The 22,611-nt window shown below is 47.3% G+C and overlaps 1 protein-coding gene across 7 annotated transcripts in view; it reads left to right on the forward strand.

The window, feature by feature from the left end:
• PRR14L (proline rich 14 like) overlaps window positions 1-22,373 on the forward strand; it is a 41,768-nt gene extending 19,395 nt beyond the window's left edge. For 5 of the 7 annotated variants that reach the window (XM_061141485.1, XM_061141488.1, XM_061141487.1 and 2 more), the window contains 6 exons: window positions 87-5,214; window positions 6,077-6,148; window positions 6,751-6,922; window positions 7,461-7,567; window positions 14,445-14,516; window positions 17,777-22,373. In XM_061141485.1, coding sequence (XP_060997468.1) covers window positions 87-5,214; window positions 6,077-6,148; window positions 6,751-6,922; window positions 7,461-7,567; window positions 14,445-14,516; window positions 17,777-18,056 — 5,831 coding nt within the window. In that variant the 3' untranslated portion in view covers window positions 18,057-22,373. Of the gene's footprint in view, window positions 1-86; window positions 5,215-5,338; window positions 5,431-6,076; window positions 6,149-6,750; window positions 6,923-7,460; window positions 7,572-14,444; window positions 14,517-17,776 lie in introns of those variants that run through there. The other 2 variants (XR_009692786.1, XM_061141486.1) reach the window with 2 other exon arrangements.
• The last annotated feature ends 238 nt before the right edge of the window (window positions 22,374-22,611 follow it).

Below are 22,611 nucleotides of genomic sequence, written 5' to 3' on the forward strand. Positions count from 1 at the left end.
TTTGGAGTTGTTTTTGTTGCGTGATTAAATTTATGAAGGTAGAGCAAATGATTACACATTAATTCAGATTTATTTCTCTTGCACAGAAGAAAATGTACAAATCACAGCTGAAACTCTTCTGACATCTACTGAGGAAGTCCAAGTTATGAAGGTCCATGGAACTAAGGCGGACGATAACGAAGGACTCGAGAATGGCCGTGTGAGTCAGGGTCTCTCGGCTGGGTGCCGTGGACACTCAGAGACAGACAAAATCATGACCAGTGCTGAGGTTTCAGAGTCCAGCACCTTAGTTTCCCTAGAGCCTTTAAATATTATGGACCCTGGACTAACAGAAGCAACTCCTAAAGAAAAAGAATGTGAAGAAATAAGAACTTACCCTTCTTGGTTGTCATTGTTACCAGGGAACAGTGCCATTTCCAAAGCGGACAGCAGGGAGGAAGAGTTACGTAAATTAAACCTTGTCTGTGAAGCCGATGACAATCACCAACAGGTCCCTGGCCACCATAGTGAGAGACACAGTTCTGCACGTGACAGTCTCAAAGCCACGAGAAAGGTGGTTCTAACAGAACCCTCAGAAGAAAATTCTAAAGTTTCCCATTTCACATCAGGTTTATCTGGTCCAGGATCCAGAACAACGTCCTCAGAAAAGTGTGGTCTTGAAGGTGATGGCTTGCCAAAGGGATCCGCTGAAAAGACGCACAATTCCTGTTTGGATGGGAATGGTCAAAGCCAGACCTTGTCTTCTAGAGAAGAACACAAACAGCCTTTGAACCCCAGGAGTGAAAGAGAACTCTTCCTTGTTAACGCCAGGCAACCAGGAGAGGATGGTAGTCGTCACTGTTCTGGAAAAAAAGAGACTACTGTCTTCCCCAAAGAAAATGCCCATGATCACTACTGCCCTCGAGGCAGTCCCCATATAGGCTGCTCCAGTTCCTTCATGCCCAATTCTTTTACTCAAGCCGTGGAAGGAGTGCTTGAAAAAAATGATTTGAAAATCATTTTAGATGTTCATGGTAGCTTGGCAAATGATGAGGACCACAGAGGAACTTTTGCTGAAATGAGCCATCCAGGCACAGACTCTGAAGGGAGTCATTGTCCCTCCTCAGTGCAGATTGAAGAACCAGAACAGACAACCACTCTAGAGCCCAGTGTGCTGACTGAGAAGACTCACAGTAGAGACTGTGAGTCCTTAGTCCGTACCCAGAGAAATCTAGAAGGCAGACCCCAGTTAAACGAAGCCTCGCCTAACGGATTTTTAATTGAAGGGAAATCCCTTGTGAGTTTAACGCCAGAGGACCAGATCAATTCTATAACTGAGATGTCTAAGCTCAAGAAAGACATTACTCTGTTACCACCATCCCTAGAACTTGATGACAGGCCTGAATCAGAAATAGCCATACAAAACGCCCAGGACCACGGTCCACATTTAGGTAAACAGAGCGCCTCCTGGGAGGTGGATAAATTTGCTCATGACAACAAACTGGTTGTAAACAAAACAGGAAGTGAATGTGTTTTAAATCAAGTGTCCCTTAATTCTCAAACCCACACAAAGTTGCCAACCAACAAAGAGATGCCTGTAGCAGCAAGCGGGGGTTCCCGACAGGGCCAGCGCCCTCCGTCAGAGGATGGCACAGGTGTCGCTGCCGGAACCCACCCCGTTCCCATGAAAACAAAGACGAAAGACATCTCTCGACCAAGTGACGGATCCCATGGTGCCTCTTCAAACAGTTCCACCTTAAACAGCAGACTAGAAAGAGAGACCGAAGCAGCCAATTCGGGAGCAGGTAGTCTGCATTCTGGACTTCTCTCAAATAAGAACGAAGTGGCAGCCTTGCCTGTAGAGGTCTCTGTCCGGGAACGTCAGAGTGTTCCGTCTCGGGATCTCTCTAGTTGCCCTTGTGTGAGGAAAAACGTCCCAGAGGAGAGCAGGTGTCCTGCCCATGCTGCCCTGGAGCCCAGCAGAACTACCCTGAGCATCGAAAACTGTCTGTTAACCAAGTATGAAGATACCTTTCAGCATATCCATCATCACCCCCAAGGGAGCGACAGCTCTGTGGAAAGCTGCAGCTGTAGAAAGAATTGTGCATCGGAGGAAAGTGAGCCAGGTGAGGGAGACACTGAAGACAGCCTTCCCGGAGGTGAGGCCAGAGATGAAACGATGGCAGGCACATTAAACAGTGAAGCTCCAGACCAAACCTCCCAACCAAGCAAGGAAGGGCCAGAAGAAAAAGAACAGGACACACCCAAAGAGACTGTGTTCTGTCGATGTGACGTTTCTGATCGCGTCGCACAAGAATTCAACCAACCCACAAACATTCCAAGTCCTGAAAAATTGTTTGGTCAGTGTCCTCCCCTGTTCTCTGGTGTTAAGAATGTGAACCAAGCAACTGAAACTCCCAAGCAGAAGGCAGATGATGCCCTCAGCTCCCAGGGTGACCCAGGCAGACCCAGTGAATGCAGAGGTGAAGGTAACCCAGCTGAGGAGACACTTGGCCGTGACCAGCGGGAGTCGCCCACAGAGCCTGACAGAGAGGCGAGCCACAGCCTGAAGGCTCTACCTATTGGTTCAGGCAGTAACAGCTCAACATCTGGCAGGAGCCCCACAAAAGGGGGCTGTGGGAGGATTTCTGATTGTGAGGAGCCCACAGATGGGACAGCAGCCATGGTGTCCACAGGCGGTAGTGATGAGCCCTCAGAAGGCATTCTGGAAGGAAGGCTTTCTGGTACTCTGACTGGGGGTGCAAGGCACGCCAGGGCGATGTTGCCGGAAGCCTCAGGGAGTACGGTGTCCCAGAGGGGAGCACCTGTCGCTGCTTTTGTAGGAATGATTGGCCAGGGTTCGGATTTCCAACATGCTGCTTCCTCTGCATCAGACTCTCTCAATATTAAAAAATCATGTGAAGAGAAGGTATGCAGACCCATAGAAGACTGTGAAATGGAAGTGTGTCCAGACCCTTGTGTGCCTTACATAGGGTCTATTGCAGATCATGAACCAGATGTAAGAGTATTGGGTAAAATAAATATGTCTTTCAATTATGTTCATCATGAAGAGCAAGTTAAAGAAGCATCTCTGAGAGAAACACAAGGAACAATTGAAGGATCAAGACTCGAAATAAACCTTGAGCAAGACAAGGAAAATACCATTGGAATTTCTTCAGTAGAGTTAACATCTTCTGGACACCAGGGTGTAGACTCTGTACCCTCAAGAAGCCTGAAATCCATTGAGATAATGCCTTTGCACCCACTGTGTGAAAAAAAATCAGAAACAATTATTAATAGTGAAGAAACTGACCCCCCAAACCTTTTTAAGCCAATAGACGGTGAAATGCCTTGTGAGAATAAGAACAACACAGTCCTGCCTGAGATGGAGGGAGCAGCAGCAGCGAGGAGTGAGAGTGATCCTAGCAAAGAAGGCAGCACAGCCCTCAGGGCGGAAAGCTCGCCTTTGACGCTAGATGCGGAAAGCTCGCCTTTGACGCTAGATGCAGAAACTAAAGTGAAAGGAGAGCAGGCTGCAGAGCAGCAGAGGGGGCCATGGGGTCAGCCTCCTGCCGGGCAGGAGTCGGAAGAGATGGCGATCAGGGAAGGTGGTCTCGCTGACAACCCAAGCCAGGTCTCTCAGACCCATCTTAAAGCTCCGAGGATGCGGGGTGACTCGGAGAAACGACCAAGCCAGAAGGTTCTGAGCCACAAGGAAGAGGAGCAGGTACACACAGTACTGGAACAATGCCCAGCATCTCATACGTTGTCGGATGAGGTGCAGGAGGGTGGCGACGACGAGCCCACCTCAGAGACAGGAGTCACCTCAGCAAAGCCGGCCACGGGCGCCTCTGCCGTGGGGCCTCAGAAGCCCACAGGCCTGACGGAGGAAGGCTCGTGTCACCCCCCAAGAAAGGACACGGAGTCATGCACGTGCCCCGGTCCCCGCACTGCCCCTCGGAGGGCTCGAGACCCCTGCTCCGCCCGGCGTGAGGCCTTCCACGGTGCCTTTGGGAACACTTCTCACCGGAAGGGGGCGCTGCCCTTAAAGAAGCAGCCCCCCCGAACCTGCAAGAAAGTTTCCTGCCAGGAGCTGGTCTCCGTGGGGAGGAAAATGAGTAGAATCGCACGTTCTGCTTTCCTAAAGAGCTCCTCTGAGACCATCCCCACGAAAGCACACAGATTTCTCAGTTCCCATGCCATGTCTGTACCTGTGCACCCAGAGCCCGAAACAGCCCCTGCCAGAAGCCTTGTGAGCCATGTACCAAAGCCGAAGGCCGCCCCAGGCCTGCCCTCGGGGGGCCTGAATGTGCGAATGCCTACCAAAGAATTGGCCTTACTCAGCAAGCTATCCATCCTCGCCTCCAGACTGGCCCCCGCTGCTAGGACCCAGAAGCTGCGGTCTCGGCGGTGCTCCTCGGACCTTCTCCCTGTGGCTAAAAGCTACAAGCAGCTCCGATACCGGAGGCTCCTGGACGGCTTCTCCCGCAGCACAACGCAGCTGAACCCATGTCTGGCAGCTGGTGACTGGGACAGGAGGCCTAATAGTAAACCCCTGACGCTTTATTCGCTCGAAACTGTCAAAATGAGCTTCATAGATCTGAGCGACAAGATGCCATCGCTGCTGTTCGGTTCCGAAACCTTCCCGGTGTCCTTCCATGTGAAGCTGGGCCCTGAGTGCGTGGCTGAGTCCCCCAGGACTTTCCCTGAGCACTGTGCGCCTGCGAGACTCGCCTTAGGAGAGGCCCGCTGGGGCCGTTCTCCACCTCCCAAGTGGACCTTCTCCTTCTTCCTGGCCCATAGCTGCCCTGGAGTGGCCACGTTCAGGGAAGACCCCGGCCTCCACGACCAGGCAGGCGCCCAGCCTCCAGTTCCCCTCCAGGACCGCAGGGCCACTGCCCTAGTCCAGAGCAGGGGGGGCTGTTCCGTCCTTGGCCTCCACACGCTCCTAGCGCTCTGCTCCCCGGGATGCTACCGGATCTGGACGAAGAAACGGAGCTGTGCCAGCCACACGCCTGCCATGCAGAGGCTCTTCATGACCCAGTTAACACAGGGCCTCAAAGGGCTGCGGTCTCCTGCCTCCATAGCTGACAAGGTCTTCTGTTCTCTGCCCTACTCGGTGGGTCGGGTGCTGTCCATCTGGAGCCAGCATGGGCCTTCCGCCTGCCCCTTGGAGATCTCCGCCTTTCCACCCTCTCATAGCAAGCGGCAGTCACCTCTGGGCGCCATGAGCAGGTAAACTCCATGCCCTGTCCTTTGCTTAAGTCCTGTGTTTGCATCCTCCCACTTGGGAGAGGGGAGGGCGCTCCTAAAGCTACAAGGCTCAGCGTCTGTGTCTGCATTGCCTGTTTATTGCCAGATCTCTGCTAAGAAAGTGCAGCAGTAATTCTGAAGTGCGGGCCCCTCGAATTTTCCGGAAGGATCTGGATTTCCTGCAGAACCCTTAATTTGGTACCTTCCTTCATTGTGTTGGTTTAATTCTACAAACCAGTAAATCTTAAATCTCTCCTTTTCTTCTCTTGGCCTCTTCTTGCCAAGAACAAATCGCACTGCATGTTAAAGACTGTAAGCAGTGACTTGTGACTTATACCTATGATCTGTTCACAGGTGTTATACTCAGTGTTTGGCGTGTAAATGATACAGAAGTACTTTTTAAATTATTTATGCAGGCAAAACCCAATCTATTTATAAGCCTACCTCTCTTTCTTTCTGGAGCAGAGGAGCTTCAAAGATTGGCATGTACATGTTACAGCTATAGAATTCATAGACTTTTATGTGAACTGGGAAGGAGTTCTTGTGGTTTGACCGCTGAGAACAGTTGAAAATAATTCCACCAATATCGTTTGCTTCTAATCTCTCTGCCTTTCCATTTAAGTCAGAACACAGCCCTCCTGTCAGCCCACCTCCATCCCAGTGATGGGCGCGTACATGACATTTCTGTGCCCTGGAGACAGGTTTTTGTCTCCCTAGTAGATGGACGCTTCTCAGGTCTTCCTTGGGCTCTGACTAGGCATCCTTCCAAACCCACGGGTCCCCACAGCCTTTCCCACCATCCTGCCGCCCTAACCCGTCACTCTTTATTTTTGCTCCACTTCAGCCGCACCGTGTTACCGTCCATGCCTCTTCCGGGCCTGGGAGCTGCTTACAGTGTTGGCGGCAGTCACATGAGGTGAGGGCTTGTGGAGGGAGGGAGACGTGGGGGGAGGGGGGGTACTCTAGCTGCCGTGGGTTGAGCTTGGTGCAGTTCTGGCCTCTTGTTCTCCTTCTAAGCCTGATCTGCATCTCTCAGGAGCACAGGCAGAGGTTCAGCCTCAGGACTGTGTAACTAAAGTTGTGTGATCTGTTCCATTTACTGAAAAAAAGAAAAAAGTCAAATCAGGAGCCAGCTCATTGTACTGCAAGTCCCCTCAAGATACCTGTCAGGCATTGAGCTGATTTCAGTGCCTGGATGCTGTTGATCACATCCAAGCAGAATTCGTTTGTTCAGTTCCCTAAATGTCTTCTTCCTGCAAAAACTCCTTTCTTTTTTCACATTTTTTTCCTTATTCAAATCTGCATCTTCCAAGTTTCCTTATTCCACTCCAGGGAACTGGGTTGACCACATTCTTGCAGTTTATCACACATGCAGACACAGGCATGTCCAGAAGCAACATGGGGATAGCCTTATGGGAATGTCACTTAGCTCTTATCTGGATGTTAGGACGAAGGTGCTGACATGGAAGGTGAACCTGTCCCACGTTTTCTTCTTTGTCTCTGTCTCTGTGGTTTCAGGCTAGAGCCTCCATTCCCTGCCTTGGTACCAAAGTCTCACCTGGTAACAGACTCAACTGTCAGCAAGCTCCTGTTCTCAGCCTCCGAGTTCCCGGTTCCCGGGTTTGACGAGCTGGATGGTGTGACGGCCGCCTGCCCCCGACCACAGGGCAGCCCTCCAGAACAGAAAGAGGTAAACTCAGTGCCGGTGGGTTCGGGCGGCAGAAGCTCCTCAGATCCCATGACAGGTGCAGACAGCCCCCCGGGTCTCCTTACTGCCACCTTTAGCTTCAACCCAGTACCGGATGTCACCAGGACAGGGGCTCTTCCGTTGACCACCAAAGGGTGCCTGGGATCTGTTCATCCTCATTGCTCTCCAGACCCTTGTTTCTCAATGACGCATTTAACAACATTCAGAGAATTGAAGCATAGAGCAGGAGGCTTCTCACATTCAGAGATGAGTGAATGATGCTGTGCTTCAGTTTCTCAGCATCCACTGTCTCCAACAGTTTTAAACTGTATTGATCATCTCAGTATCTGAACTGCATGCACAGTAACATGAAGGGGGCAGTTGCTGAAAATGCTGTTGGCAGGAGTGGTTGGGTGAAGCTTTGTCATAAAACTACTTCCTGAAGTCCCCTGTACACTGAGGAAGCAGTGTAGTGAGTGTCAACAAAGGGGCTCTGTGTATTTAGAATGACTTACAACCTTACTGTCTGTCTTAAAAATAGGCTGAGCCAGAGAAGAGGCCGAAGAAAGTCTCACAGATTCGCATCCGGAAAACCATTCCTAAGCCAGACCCTAACCTCACACCCATGGGCCTTCCTCGACCCAAAAGGTGAGCGCCTTCTCTAACACACACGGATGCATTTTTCTGGAAATTGTTTAGTATAATATAATGGCCTTTTCAATGATCATATACTCTGAGCTTTTGTTATATCAATACTTCTAGGAATTTATCCAAAAGAATTTCACCAGTACTGTGGCCAGAGATTTGTGCGCAGGGTTCTGGGTCACTTCCTGAGTCTCTATGCCCGGTTCCTCTGTGTTTACAATCCTAGGGCCTCCTCCAGGGGTGCTGGGAAGTCAGCACTGCCGTTGTCCCCAGGCTTAGGTGCCGGTGCCAGGGCTCAGTGGCTGAGAGACCCGTGTTAAGCCAGAACGTCTGTCCTGGCCCTGGTGGCTCCTGTTCCCACAGGTCTCACCCAACCCCACAGCCCAGACTCATGACATTCTACACACAGAACAGGAATGCGACCCACAGGTTATGAGAGCAGTCTTTTTGTTGTTGTTTTTTTTTTTTTTTAAGAAAATGCTAGATCCATGTTATGGTAGAGTATAGCCTTTAAAATTTTGGATTCTAAAGATTTTTGTGACAGAGATGATTGCTCATCCCTAAAGAGTGAAGTGGAAAGAAAACGATTACTAAATTATGTATTGGGCATGATTCCAGATTGTATATTTGACATGATTCAAGTTTGGAGATGATGTGTATTACACAGATGGGCTTCCCAGGTGGCGCTAGTGGTAAAGAATCCACCTGCTAATGCAGGAGACGCAAGAGACCTGGGTTTGATGCCTGGGTCAGGACGATCCCATGGAGAAGGGAATGGCAACCCACTCCAGTATTCTTGCCTGTAAAATTCCATGGACGGAGGAGCCTGGGCTGCAATACTTGGGGTCACAGAGTGGACACACCATGTGCATGTGCACGCACGCACACACAGTGAAGATACACACATTGTTAAAAGATACCTAGTTAACGTTTCCTTTGTGATGGATTTCACTCATTCATTTCTCATTGGCAAATGGAAGCCTGTGTCCCTTGACTAACCCAGAGTAAGTTATTTCACCCTCCTGAACATCAAGGACTTACCTGTAGAAAGTAAATAAGAATTCCCAATATTTAAAATTGTTGTACAGTCCAGTTGAGAAAAAAAGTTATCTATTTTATTGCTTCACACAGCACAGATGTGACAGTTAACTGTTCCTATGATTGACATTCCACTTTTCCCACTTGGTTTTATCTTAATGTGTTGTATCCTACAGTTCTTTTATTGATCATCCTACGATGTCTCTTCAAGAGAAATTTTTAAAGTATTTCAGATATCCTGTGTTGAGTACTACTTTTTACTAGAATAAAATAGGGTTCAGAAACATGGTATTCTACCTTGAATTTTTTGGTGGATATAAGTTCTAGAAAACCTTATTCACCTTATTCAGATAAGTAGTGGGAGTGGAGAGAGTTTTAATGGAACAATGGCATTCAGCCCTTTCAAGTTCTGTCAAGTAATATTAAAAAAATCTCAGTGATCTATCATCAAATTATATTTGATGGTTTATCACTTAATTTTTTTTTGAAAGCAAAGAATTGAAAAATGCTGACTCCCTTGGGTTCTGTCACCCAGGCTTTGCAGGTAGGCAGTGTCTCGGTTTGTGGGATGTGACCCAGGAGAATCTGACCAGTGTCAGATGGCTAACAAATTACATGCTACTTTGGCACTTAGAGGTACTTTATTTAATCCTATATAATGAGTGAGGTTGAAAACTAAGATCTTCAATAAGTCTTTATCAAAGACATTTTGATTAAGATGATTTTATTACTTCAAGTACACTTTTGTGTCTTGAAGATGCTGATTTAGTGCCTTAAACTTAGGGAAAATTTTTGACATGTAACTTAATTAGCAAAGGCATATTTTATTTTTCAAGCCCATCAGCCAGATCATTCTTACTTCCTTACTTTTCTGTTTTCCAATTCAAATGTAGTCGTCCCTCAGTATCCTTGGGGAAGTAATCCATGGATGCCCAGGTCTCTTATATAAAATGACATAGTGCCACAAATACGGCCTCCCCTCTATGTCAAGGGCTATGAAACAATAAGTGTGTTAATATTCACATTCAAGAGAACCATACAGACCATTGAGAAATAAACTATGGAACACATCTTGTAGATTTCTAAAAGTCATAAGACAGTTTAAATTTATAAGAATTTCCTGTTATTGAATTTATAATAAAGCAATGTGATTTGTAGCTAAAATAATTACGAAGAGAGGAGTACATAAGAAAGCATGATATTGCTTCAGTACATGTGTGCACATGCACCAATCAAACTGTGATTAGACTTTTAGGAATAATTAATTGTGGGGAAAAAAGAGATCCATTAATTAATATAAAATCTCATGATCACTTCAATGTAGGGTACAAGTGTATCACTGCAAACCGATTGTCATGGCAGCTCATCATATAATTTTTGTTGTTAACAGGAAGTAGAAGTTGTATTTTATAAGATGAAGATTGAATAATTGACTTAAATGTTGCTGTATAAGATTTGATTAAAGTTCTTCTAAGTTTTATATACTTTATCTTCAAAAGTTTGATAGTCCTAGTAGACATTTCACTTTTCAACAGCTTTTCTAAGTGATAACAAAATAGTTTGAAAAAGACATTGTGTACAGTTAAGCTATTTTTGGTGTTTGAAGCTCTCCTTCTTAAATAGGCGTTGTCTGATGATAGTCAGGAGGTGAATGAATGAAACAAAGTCCCTCTGAGAGCTCCATTCCACACTGAATCTGAAATCCAGATATCCTTATACCAAGCCAAGTCTCCTCTCAATAAAGCCACTTCATGGAACCTTGTGTGAAGTGGGGAGAGACACCTCCAAGACAAGTTTACGGTGACTTCATTAATCTGTAAAGAGGGGTTGGTGAGATCATTGATTTGATTCCGATACTAAGGTAGAATTCAGGGTGGATGGGGCTATTCAGAAAGAATTTGTGGGAAGTTACGCATGAGCGTACAGACACTTCTAGATGAGTCATGAGCAGGAGATTAGAGTTCAGGAGGTTGCTTACACTGGAGGTGAGTGAGTTCCTGTGTGCTGTCTTGAAAGTCTTCCAGTATGCTGGTATGAGGACCCCTGGTCTAGCAGAGCCTTAGGGGTTTTATCTTAGTATCACATATCAGTCTGAGTCCATTCAGGAGATGGAAACCACATGGTATGTTAAACAGGGCAAGTTTAATATTAAAGTGTTAAACTATTAATATAACAGAAGAGTAACCATAAAGGTGTGCAGAGAGTTTTCTCTAGTTGCAGGGAGCTACTCTTGGTTGCAGAGGGCAGGCTTCTCAGTGCACTGGCTTTTCTGCTTGTGGAGCACGAGCTCTGGGGCGCTTGGGCTTCAGGAGTTGCAGCACGTGGGCTCAGTAGTTGCAACACATTGGCTTAGTTGCTCTGCGCCATGTAGGATCTTCCCGGACCAGGGATCGAACCTGTGCCTCGTGCATTGGCAAGCGATTCTTTATTACTGAGCCACCAGGGAAGCGCCCCGTACAGAGAATTCTGAAGGGCATCTTAGGGCCCTCCCTGCAACTGGAGTCTGACTTTGTTGCAGGAGGTATGGTTGCAGCCATCAGGTGGTGGGTTGCTAACACTGGAGCTGGATGAGCAGGAAACAGCAGCAGCCTTACGGGACATGAGATGAGGCTGGAGGGCTGCACCCAGGCTGTTGGGGTGCTGCTGCAGTTGCATGGCCTGCAGTGGGGGGTGTTTGCTCCAGGGGAGTCACAGGAAGTGACCCCCAGGAAGCTGGGGTCCCACCGTGGGCTTCTGTCCCTGAATGCCTTGTCTGTGGTGTGGTAGTCACCAAACTAGTGCTGCAGGGGTCCTCGGGGGCTACACTCTGACTGTTCAGGTAGTGCTGAGCCCCTCCAAGTGTCCCCATCTGACTTCACCCCAGACCCCAATACACAGACACCCACGATGGACCATGTGGCAGAAGCAAGGAAAAAAGCTCCCTTCCTCCTCCAGTGCTCCTCTAGTGCCTTCTTTTGCCAAAGTCCAGCACTGTACTCACTGTGGAAAAGAAATGTGTGAGGAGGCCAAGATTCCATTATCGCAGAGCAGGTACTGAGAGCACGTTCTGAGCTGAGAAGCAGTAATTTAGTAACTGGTACATTCCAGTAAACAAAATTTAAAGCAAATACACCTGACCAAGCTCTGTAGTTTCAGGAAGAGATATGAATGAACGGAAAGCCATGTATTTAATGTAGGTACAGAACTAAAGCAAGAATAGCCTGGAAAATTCAGCAAATAAGTGAAATAAAAGAGTACTATTCTTGGGACTTCTTTGGTGATCCAGTGGTAAAGAATCTGCTGCCAATGCTTGGGACATGGGTTCGATCTCTGGTCCAGGAAGATTCTACTTACTGTGGAGCAACTAAGCCTGAAAAATGCAACTGCTGAAGCTCGCATACCCTACAGCCTGCATACCACAGCTACTAGGCATGAGTACCTGGAGCCTGTGCTCTGCAGTAAGAAGCCACTGAAATGAGAAGCCCATGCAGCACAGCGGAGAGTAGCCCTCGCTCGCTGCAACTGGAGAACACCCAAGCAAGACCCAGCCCAGCCAAAAATAAGTAAATTAAAACAAAAAGAATGTAGTCTTAAGAGATCTTATAATATATTGTAAAATATCAGCAATTAACATGATGCCAGGACTTCCTGGTAGCACAGTGGATAAGAGTCTGCCTGCTAACACAGGGGACATGGATTCAATCTCTGATCCAGGAAGATCCCACATAGTGCGGAGCAGCTAAGCCCATTCGCCACAGCTACTGAGCCCACGCTTTAGAGCCTGCAAGCCATAACTACTGGAGCCCACATGCCCTGGAGCCCATGCTCCACAAAAGAAGCCACCGCAACGAGAAGCCTGCGCACTACAACGAAGAGTAGCCCCCACTCACTGCCGTTAGCGAAAGCCCAGTGCAGCAGCGAAGACCCAGCACAGCTAACGGTAAAGCGGAGTGTGTGGTGAAGAGTCCGCCTGCGTGTTGATGTATAGCAGAGACCAACGCAGTCCTGCAAAGCAGTTATCCTTCAACTGAAAATAAATTTAAAAAAAAGAATCTGCCTGCCAGTGTAGGAAATGTAAGGGACCAGGGTTCAATCCTGGGTCAGAAAGATCCCCTGGAGCAGAAAATGGCAACACCCACTCCAGTGTTCTTGCCTGGGAAATTCCACAGACAGAGGAACCTGGTGGACTACAGTCCATGGGGTCACAAAAGAGTCAGATGTGACTGAGCGACTAAACACGTGTATGTCAAAAAATAAATAAATATGGCAGTGTGAAGAAGAACAAGATGATTTGATGCCACAGGATTAATATACAGCCTTGTAAAACAAAAACGGGAGTCCATAAATAGACACAAACACATAGAGAAATTCAATACGTAACAAAGGTGTCCCCTCAGATCAGTGATACAAAGATGGGCTGATCAGTAAAGTGCTACTGGGACAGCTGGGCAGTCATTCTAAGAATAATAAAGCTGGGTCTCTATCTTAGACCTTTCACCAGAATATATTTAAGTCTGATTTCATGTGAAATCAGACTTAAATATAAAAACAGAATACTTGAAGAAACCATAGGAAATGGTTAACTATAACAAAATTCAGAGTCATAAAATAAAAATCTGAATAATCTGTTTCATAAAAATCTATCTTTCCTGCTGGGGAAAAAAGAAAGAAACTATAAACAAAGACAGAACACAAACTCGTATATACAGGGGAATATTAGCCATAAAAAGGAACACATTTGAGTCAGTTCTGATGAGGTGGATGAACCTAGAGTCTGTCATACGGAGTGAAGTAAGTCAGAAAGAGAGAAACAAATACCGCATTTTAACACATATATATGGAATCTAGAAAGATTGTACTGATGAACCTATTTGCAGGGCAGCAGTGGAGACAAAGGCATAGAGAACAGACGACATGGCAGGGAGGAGAGTTCAGAGTTCCAAAGACAGAAAGGTAATCTTAAAAGAAGCCAGGAAACTTCATAAATGTAGACACCAAAATCGTCAAATACTAGCAAACTGAATCCAGCAACATATTTGAAAAAATGATTATACCCATGACCAAGTGGCTTTTATCCCAGGAATGCAAAGTTAGTTGAACATAGGAAATCAATCCATGTAGTATACCATATTAATAGAATAAAGGAGATTTAATTAACAGAATAAAGAGATAATATGGTTATATCATTAGATGCATAATTACAAAATCAAAAGGCAGAATAGAACACTGCTAATGTATAAATGGGGACAGTATTGATTAGACTTAGAACTTCCAGGGACCTTGTGTTGTTTGAGAGAAGGGTAAAAATAAAATGTTAACTGTACTTCAGTTTCTAAGTTAAATATGCTAATCAAAATTCTTGCCAACCGCTAAAAGAAAAGAAGATGTATAATTTTCAAGCCAGGATGGGAGGATAAAAAAGAGAGCAGTCTGTCAAAGAGAAGAAACATTGAAAAAGTAGGGAAAAAAAGAAGCTGTAAGCTAAGATAATAGGTAGAGATCCAGTTATATCCCTCCCAGTAAGTATAACGGAACTGAATCTCACAAAGTCTAAGATCAGCAGCATGAAAAGGAAGATCCAGGATTCATGGTTCATGTGAGACATACCGAGAACTCTTGGAAAGTAAACGACTGGAAAGGATAAAGTTGGGAAACCAATCCTGTTCCTCTTAGGAGACCATGAAGGGACTTCCCTGGTGGTCCAGTGGCTAAGACTCCAAGCTCTCAGTGCAGGGGGCCTGGGACTGATCCCTAGTCAGGGAGCTGGCTTCCACGTGCCACAACTAACCAGCAGAGCCAAATAAATAAATCTGTCTTCTTAAAAGCGAGATCATGAAGAATTTATATTTCTTTCTCTTTTCAGGTTAAAGAAAAAAGAGTTTAGTTTAGAAGAAATATATACCAACAAGAATTATAAATCTCCTCCTGCAAACAGGTAGGTACACACAAGTAGGAAATAATAGATTGGGAGGGCTTCTGAAACGATCGACATAAATCTCCAGTCTTCATTTTGGAAAGGGTTTTATGTTCAGTTCTTCAATATCGGATCTCAAAAATAACTAGTGTTCACTTGAGTTGGAGTCGGTAGTAGCACAGGAAAGAAATGTGTGTCAGATTGGGTATCCTCTTTTCGTTTGTACTTGTGTCTTCAAGACTAAGAATCATTGATCTTCAGATTTGACTCCATCCCCAAATACAGAAGGCATTTCACTTACTTGGCTTTGTTTGGGTCTAAATTCTGTTCAAATCATTGAACGTTTATTGCATTCCTGTGGTGTCTAGGATGAAGGAGGAGAGTTTTATCCTGTAAGATAGGATGAGCATTTGCTCTGAAGCCTTTGTCATATAATGCTATTCATTGCAGCATCGCTAAATATTGAATTGGCAAAAAAAGTTCTTTTAAATTTTTCCATATGATCTTACAAACCTGCACAGACTTTTTGGCCAACCCAATAATAGGAGAGGGTTGGAAACAACTTTAAAAATACCCATGACTAGAGTTCTGACTAAATTATGATCCATCCTGACTGTGGGTTACACCGCACAGCCATTTAAAATGGGATCCCTGCATACCCAGCTGGGGCGCTCTTTTTTTTTTTTTTGTGTGTGTGTGTGTTTTAAAAAACAATATTGTTTTATTACTAACAGGAGTGGCCTGCCTGGGTAGGTGGGTGTGCTAGGCTCAGGGTATGTGGGGGGTGTGAAGAGCAGATAGCTGAGAGGCTGGAAAGAAAGGGAGTGGGTCTGGAGGCTAGGCCCACAGGTTCCTCCAGTTTACTTAGGGCCAGAGGCGGACTTAATAAAGGATTCATGGCAAGCAATGGCCAGGCCACCAATAAGATTAAGAAATTCTTGGAAATCTAGCTGCCCATCAGAGTTGAGGTCCAATCTCTTCATCATGCGGTCAAGGACACCAGGGTCCTTCTGGTTCTTTGTGAAGGCACCCAGCTCTGTATTCATGAAGATTAGGAACTCGGCCTTGGAGAGTTTGCTGTTGTTACCATCCCTTCCAGCATGCTTTTGGAAAACAGCAATCAGAGACTCGATGCATCGTTCAGTCTCCGTAGGGCTGGATACTTTTGCCATGTCGGAGAGGAGTGAGGCGCGTGGATGCGAGCGGGGAGCTGCGCTGCGGGTACTGGGCGGCGGGCCGGGTCCCGGGCCTCCGGGCCGGCCCCACCTGGCTCCGCCCCGCGCGGCCCAGCTGGGGCGCTCTTAAAGGTTATTGCTCGTCAGAGCGGCACAGTGCACAGGATAGCCTGTGGTCTGCTACCCCTTGAGTAAAGAGGAACCCAGACTGTTGGATGTATGGTGCAAACTACAGGCCAGGTTCAGCCAGCCGCCTGTTTTCTTTCTTTTTTTCCAGTCCTATGAGCTAAGAATGACCTCTTCTTTCAAAGGACTGTTTAAAAAATGAAAATACATATGTAGCAGAGACCCAAGAGGCTCATCAGTTTTTAAAATGTTTGCTAATCAGCCCTTCACACAGCAGGGCTGACCTCTGCTGATGCATGCTTACCTGTGCACATCTGTACATTGAATGACTTTGGGAGGACACACGAAACACTCTTGCTAGTGGGGTGGGGGTGTCTTACTTTTATTCTTTACCATCCTGTCCAATTTCCGTTTCTTCACTATGTGCTTGTATTCAGTTCAGTTCATTCGCTCAGTTGTGTCCGACTCTTTGTGACCGCATGGACCTCAGCACACCAGGCTTCCGTGTCCATCACCAACTCCTGGAGCTTGCTCAAACTCATATCCATTGAGTCACTGATGCCATCCAACCATCTCATCCTCTGTCGTCCCCTTCTCCTCCTGCCTTCAATCTTTCCCAGCATCGGGGTCTTTTCCAGTGAGTCAGCTCTTCGCATCAGGTGGCCAAAGTATTGGAGTTTCAGTTTCAGCATCAGTCCTTCCAATGAATATTCAGGGTTGATTTCCTTTAGGATTGACTGGTTTGATCTCCTTGTAGTCCAAGGGACTCTCAAGAGTCTTCTCCAACACCACAGTGCGGAAGCATCCGTTCTTCAGCATTTAGCCTTCTTTATGGTCCAACTCTGACATCCATACATGACTACTGGAATAACCATAGCTTTGACTAGATGGACCTTTGTCAGCAAAGTAATGTCTCTGCTTTTTAATATGCTGTCTATGTTTGTCATAGCTTCTCTCCAAGGACCAAGCGTCTTTTAATTTCATGGCTGCAGTCACCATCCGCAGTGGTTTTGGAGCCCAAAAATATAAAGTCTGTCACTGTTTCCATTGTTTCTCCATCTATTTGCCCTGAAGTGATGGGACTGGATGTCATGATTTTAATTTTTTGAATATTGAATTTTAAGCCACCTTTTTCACTTTCCTGTTTCATCAACAGTCTCGTTAGTTCTTCACTTTCTGCTGTAAGGGTATCATCTGCATATCTGAGGTTATTGATATTTCTACCGGCAATCTTGATTCCAGCTTGTGCTTCATGCAGCCTGCCTTTTTGCATGAGGTACTCTGCATATAAGTTAAATAAGCAGGGTGACAATATACAGCCTTGACATACTCCTTTCACAATTTGGAACCAGTCTGTTGTTCCATGTTCAGTTCCAACTCTTGCTTCTTGACCTACATACAGATTTCTCAGGAGGCAGGTAAGGTGGTCTGGTATTCCCATCTGTTTCAGAATTTCCCAGTTTATTGTGATCCACACAGTTAAAGGCTTTGGCATAGTCAATAAAGCAGAGGTAGATGTTTTTCTGGAATTCTCTTGCTTTTTCTGTGATTCAAAGGATGTTGGCAATTTGATCTCTGCCTTTTCAAAATGCAGCTTGAACATCTGGAAGTTCATGGTTCATGTACTGTTGAAGCCTGGCTTGGAGAATTTTGAGCTTTCCTTTGCTAGCGTGTGAAATGAGTGCAATTTTTTTGTGTGTGTGTGCAGTAGTTTGGACACTCTTTGGCATTGCCTTTCTTTGGGATTGGAATGAAAACTGACCTTTTCCAGTCCTGTGGCCACTGTTGAGTTTTCCAAATTGCTAGTATTACATATTCAAAGTGCCTGTATTACATACTCATATTTGTCATAAAAAAATTGAAGCTGCAGGCCAGAGACAGGAGCTGAGTCAGGAGCAGTGAGCCTTCAGCATAGACGGGGAGGGTCAGTGGCCCCCCAGGTCTGCGTGTCAGTGACCCTGTCTTGTACTTCACCTTTAGGTGTTTAGAGACCATTTTCGAGGAGCCTAAGGAACGAAACGGTACACTCATCTCCATCAGCCAACAGAAGAGGAAGCGAGTCCTGGAGTTTCAGGATTTCACAGTCCCTCGGAAGAGGCGTGCGCGCGGAAAAGTCAAGGTAGCGGGCAGCTTTACTCGGGCCCAGAAGGCGGCCCTGCAGAGCCGGGAGCTGGACGCACTCTTGATACAGAAACTGATGGAACTGGAGACCTTCTTTGCCAAGGAAGAGGAGGAGCAGGAGCAGCCGTCCGGCTGCTGAGTGGTGATTCAGGTTGGGGGTCTCGGCTTCAGACTTTTCTTGGCCTCCTTGGAAGAGGTTGCCTGATTTTGCCCTCCCGCCTAAACCCCTCAGAGCACAGGCTGTGGATTTTTCCTCCTTCCGGGTGCAGCTTCTGTAGGAGCTGGTGCAGGAGGGCCCTCTAGCTTGTACTGCTGAGCACAGAACCTCAGGAATGCTCCCTTTCTCTTGGAAATGGTCCCGGATGACGCCGGCCTCCTCGCCCCGCTCTCTGCCATCCATGGAGGGGCACACGGCACCCCTTCAACAACACTAGGTTTCAGCGACTCACAGCATTTGCACGTCCATGTAAAAGTCCCACATCGTTTATGGTGGTGCTAGACCAAGATCATTCAGACATGTGGCCTAGGGAGAGAGACCTGGCGTCCTGTCCCATGAGGTCTCACTGGCTCACTTCAGTAGTTGAGGAAAGATGAGCTGTTGTGTTTTCTAATCCTTTGAGTCCGTCTGTCCAGAACCAGGAGAGAGAGAGAGAGTGTGTGTGTGTGTGTGTGTGTGTGGCTTTTCCCTATTGTCTTCTCCCCTCTGTGACTGTGGGTCACTAGTGCCAGAGGAGCCCGTCCAGGGCCCATTTGAAGTAAGTTGCACTTTTTAATGTTGTGGTGTTGATTATTTTCATTTGTTTTATTTCCCTCTTTTTTTTTTTTTTTTAATTTTTGCTGCATGTTTCGAGCCTTTAAATGTGATTTTAAAACTAATTTTTTAAGACATCAAGAAGAAAGACAATACACATCTCCAGAACACACGACAGGCATTTGACCCGGTTTGTCGGTGGGTAGCCAAGAGCCTTTCCCCATCAATGCGTTCTGGCAGCCTCTTCCCCACATGCAACTCGAGGCATGACTATTGTCTCATCTGGGTTCTCATTCTTGCCCACTAACTAGATGTATTTATCGTAATGATGAAAGTAAGAGCAGGTTTCTCTCCCGGTCATTTAACAAGTTGGAAGGTTGGGTGTGGTCTCAGTGGGTTTCATCTGAAGTGGTGTCCGTGACAGAGGTCCACAGCAGCCCTGGTGGTGACAAACGCCAACCCAGAGTGTCCACAGCTGCCAATCCTGCGGGAGGAGGGGTCAGCCGAGGTCATGAAGTTCTCGGGCAGCCCCCTCAGAGGGCACCTCGTTGTCCTCTGGGCTCCTGCGTCAGTCCTACTGGAAGTCTGGAGGAATGTCAGGCAGGTCTCTCAGCTGCTGTGTGTGCACCTGAGGGAGTCTGTGGGCAGGGGAGCAGGAGCTGCTGCATGCGGCCCCCGGCCCAGAGGTTTCATTCCTTCCCCACATCAGGCCTGTGTGCCCTCACCTGCTTCCCCTCTTCCCCTTCCCTTGTGTTTTATCTTGTTTTTTCATCTCTGTCTCTGAAGACAAGAGTGCAGAGAAGTAACATTCCTTGGCTGGAGAGCAGGATACTAAAACCTTGCCTCAGGGCACTGGTCGCGCCTCCGTCCTCCTACGGGAGCAGCCGGCCAGCGGGGACTCTCAGATCTCCAGGGGTGTTTCCGAGTCAGCCTGTGAGAGGAGTGAGTGGTCCCGTCCTGGTCCTGTCTCCTGGGCTCCTGTTGTCTCCCCGTGTGTCAGCGGCAGGGAGATGGAGTGGGGGGTGGGGGTCTCTATGTGCCTTTCCTCTGCAGGTTGACAGTCTGTGCCACACTGGAGCAGAAAAACTGACAGTGTGAGAAAAGTGCCACGTCTGTCTCGTAGGCCCACTGCCTCAGGCAGAGCTTTCAGTAACCGAAGTACCCACCTGCTGACCCGTGGAGGCTTCTCAGGCCATGGCCACAGCGCGTCGGAGGAGAGCCAGGCATTCACACCGCTGTGGACGGTGCAGACCAGACGCTGCCCCCGTGCATCCCCTTTGCTCAGACTGTAGACATGACCTGTGTGTCGCCTCAGTACCTCTCCCGTCCTGGGACAGGGTCCTCAGACACAAATGCTCCATCTTTTTGCTCAAGGGAGTAGGGATGAGTTTGTGCCCGCGTACAAACATTTTTAGGGCGCTCCCGCTGGACAGACTCCCAGCTGTTCACCAGCTCCGTCGTCAGTGGAGATGAGTCCACCATGTGGCAAACATGGCAGACTGAAGTGGGTGCAGCTGCGGTTTCACCAGCGTTCTGGAGATCCAATTTCAAGTCTGCCCGTTGCAGGCGTGGCACCTGTCAGGGCTGGGAGCGAGGTTTGGAGCCTCAGTGTCTGGAGGGGAGGCATGGATGAGGTGGGACCCGGGTTCCTTCCTGTCCTGGGAGTGTAGGAAGTAGCTTCTCTGAGGCCAGCCTCCCCTTGTAATTTTTGGCCTGCCTCTGGCCGAGGCCCCGCCTCATTCCAAAGTTAAGAAGGGGCCCCCACTGCAGACTTGAAGTTGCTTGCCTGAAGTCCATGTCAGGCTTTAGCTGTGTCCAGCCGCACCTGTCTTAACGTCTAGCAGCTGCAGCATTGTCTGTGGTCCTAGAAGCTGTGCCACCAGTTGGCTGCTGGCGCCACCTGCCCAGAGCCTTGAGAGGTCTGGTTCTGCGCTGGGAGTTAGTAGCTTCCAAGGATGGGGACTTCCCACCCCATGAGATTTAGTGATTTTAATACGGGAAAGAGAGGAGAAATCTCAGGTCCAGTCAGCGGTTCTGCCCGTCAGCTTTTCACTGACCCCTCCCTATGTCGGTTTCTGGCAGTATTGCCCGCCCTTCCCCTTTTCCTCCTGGTTTCCTTTGCAGCTTCCTTTCTCTATCAGTTTAAATGTACCTCATCACCCATTCAAGCAGATTATGTCCACTTTTTCTCACTCACCTTACTCTTAAGAGCTACAGCCAAGGAGCACGCAGTGCAGAGATATGTAGCGTTTGCCTTACTTGGAGCCTGAAGAGCTCAGAAACTCATGCTGTGAATCTGGAACTCAGCACTCCCCCTCGAGCTGTGAAAATCAGACACTTTGTCACAATTTTGCCTGGAAGGGCCTTACTTTGGGCGCCAGAGCCAACCTGAGGTGGACTGCAGATCCCACCTTCTGGGCTCTGTCCTCTCCCCAGGGAGCTGGCTCTGCAGGTCGAGGGCGGCACGGAGTGTGCAGGGCAGGGTCACCGATCCAAGGCTCTTGCGGCTGGTGGAACGCAGAGCCAGCACTCGTCTTCAAGGCTAGGATTTCATCTCATAGTGTACGTTGAGATCAGCAAAAGACCAACTTGTAGGCGGTGGTACTTCCCCCATTCCCTGGGGGCAGAGTATGCAGTCGGTGCTTTCCTTAATTCCCTTGTGTTCTGTGTGTGTCCCTGGACCCCAGTATCATGGAAAGGACCCCTGAGACACAACATCGTGGGTGGCTGTCCCCAAAGTCTGTAAGTGGTTGGCCAGAGGCTCGGAGCACCCTACCCTGGATTCGTGCGTGGGGAGGACTCCTTGCTGTAACCAAACTTCCTGTATCAAAAGCTGGCCAGGAAGAAGGCTTCATTTTACTAAAATCAAAGTGTGATACTATCACCTAGCCACACACTGAGCAGCAGAGGCTATTTATTCTGATTGTGAAGCAAGGGTCCCCGCATAGTCTGCCCTCTAGCACCGCACCCTGTCAGATTGGACGCTTGTATATCGTGTGTCTTCACGAGCCCCTCTCTGGTGCTGAATTGGATTTTAATCCTTGGCGAGAGGCCTCAGCATCTCCTTGGGCTGGCCTGGGCCAGTAAATAGCCGCCTGAAGTGTTTATATAATTATCATGGTCAATAGTTCAGTGAAATTTGTACATTTTTGGTAACATTGGCACACACAATGCCCCTGCAGTTCCTTTTCTGTTCGGTAGTTTGTGACTAAAAATCCCACTGTTATGTGTGTTAATTTATGAAAATAAAAAGATTCTTTTTTTTTTTTTTTTTTTTTTGGAAAACCTTTCAAATAACTCTCAAGGCTGTTGTTCTTTTGGCTTCATAAGTTAAATTTTTACCTGTAATGAGGTTGCTGTTGTTTTTTAATAGACATTCCAAAGTTATATATATCACAACAAACATGTTCCCTCCACAGTGGTGACCATTTTCTGAGGACTGCCCAATGCTCAGGACACGTGTAGAGTCCCACCTCTGGGTGGCCTTCTGAGCCAGTTGTGTAGCATTTTAAGTTTACTCGGGTGGTGAATCATTTTGAGGGCCATCTGTATCTGGAAACAGCTAAGACTCCCTGAGATTAAGTTGGGTAGGGAAGCCGACCACACAGTGTTTTAGGTGTGATTTTTGAATAGTGCTAGATTTGTCACATGGCTGGGAAATGAAAAAGCAGTAACAAATTCAGGTCAAAATAAACATCAAATATTAACAAGATGTCTGGAATAAGCTTAGCCTGCTGAGGAGGCTACCTGGGAGAGTATAAATATGGTGGAGCACATTCACTTACTTTTAAAAAGGCTTTAAAACAATAAAATGAAAAAAAGGTCTTGCCTTCTATCACATATCCTTCCCACCTGTACGTGAGGTTAGGCTGCGAGTCTTCTGATTCTCAACTCTGTATTTAACCAGTGGAAACGAGTGGGAGAATGACTGAATACAATGCTA

This window comes from Dama dama, chromosome 5 (genome assembly GCF_033118175.1).
Source record: "Dama dama isolate Ldn47 chromosome 5, ASM3311817v1, whole genome shotgun sequence".
Taxonomy (NCBI): domain Eukaryota; kingdom Metazoa; phylum Chordata; class Mammalia; order Artiodactyla; family Cervidae; genus Dama; species Dama dama.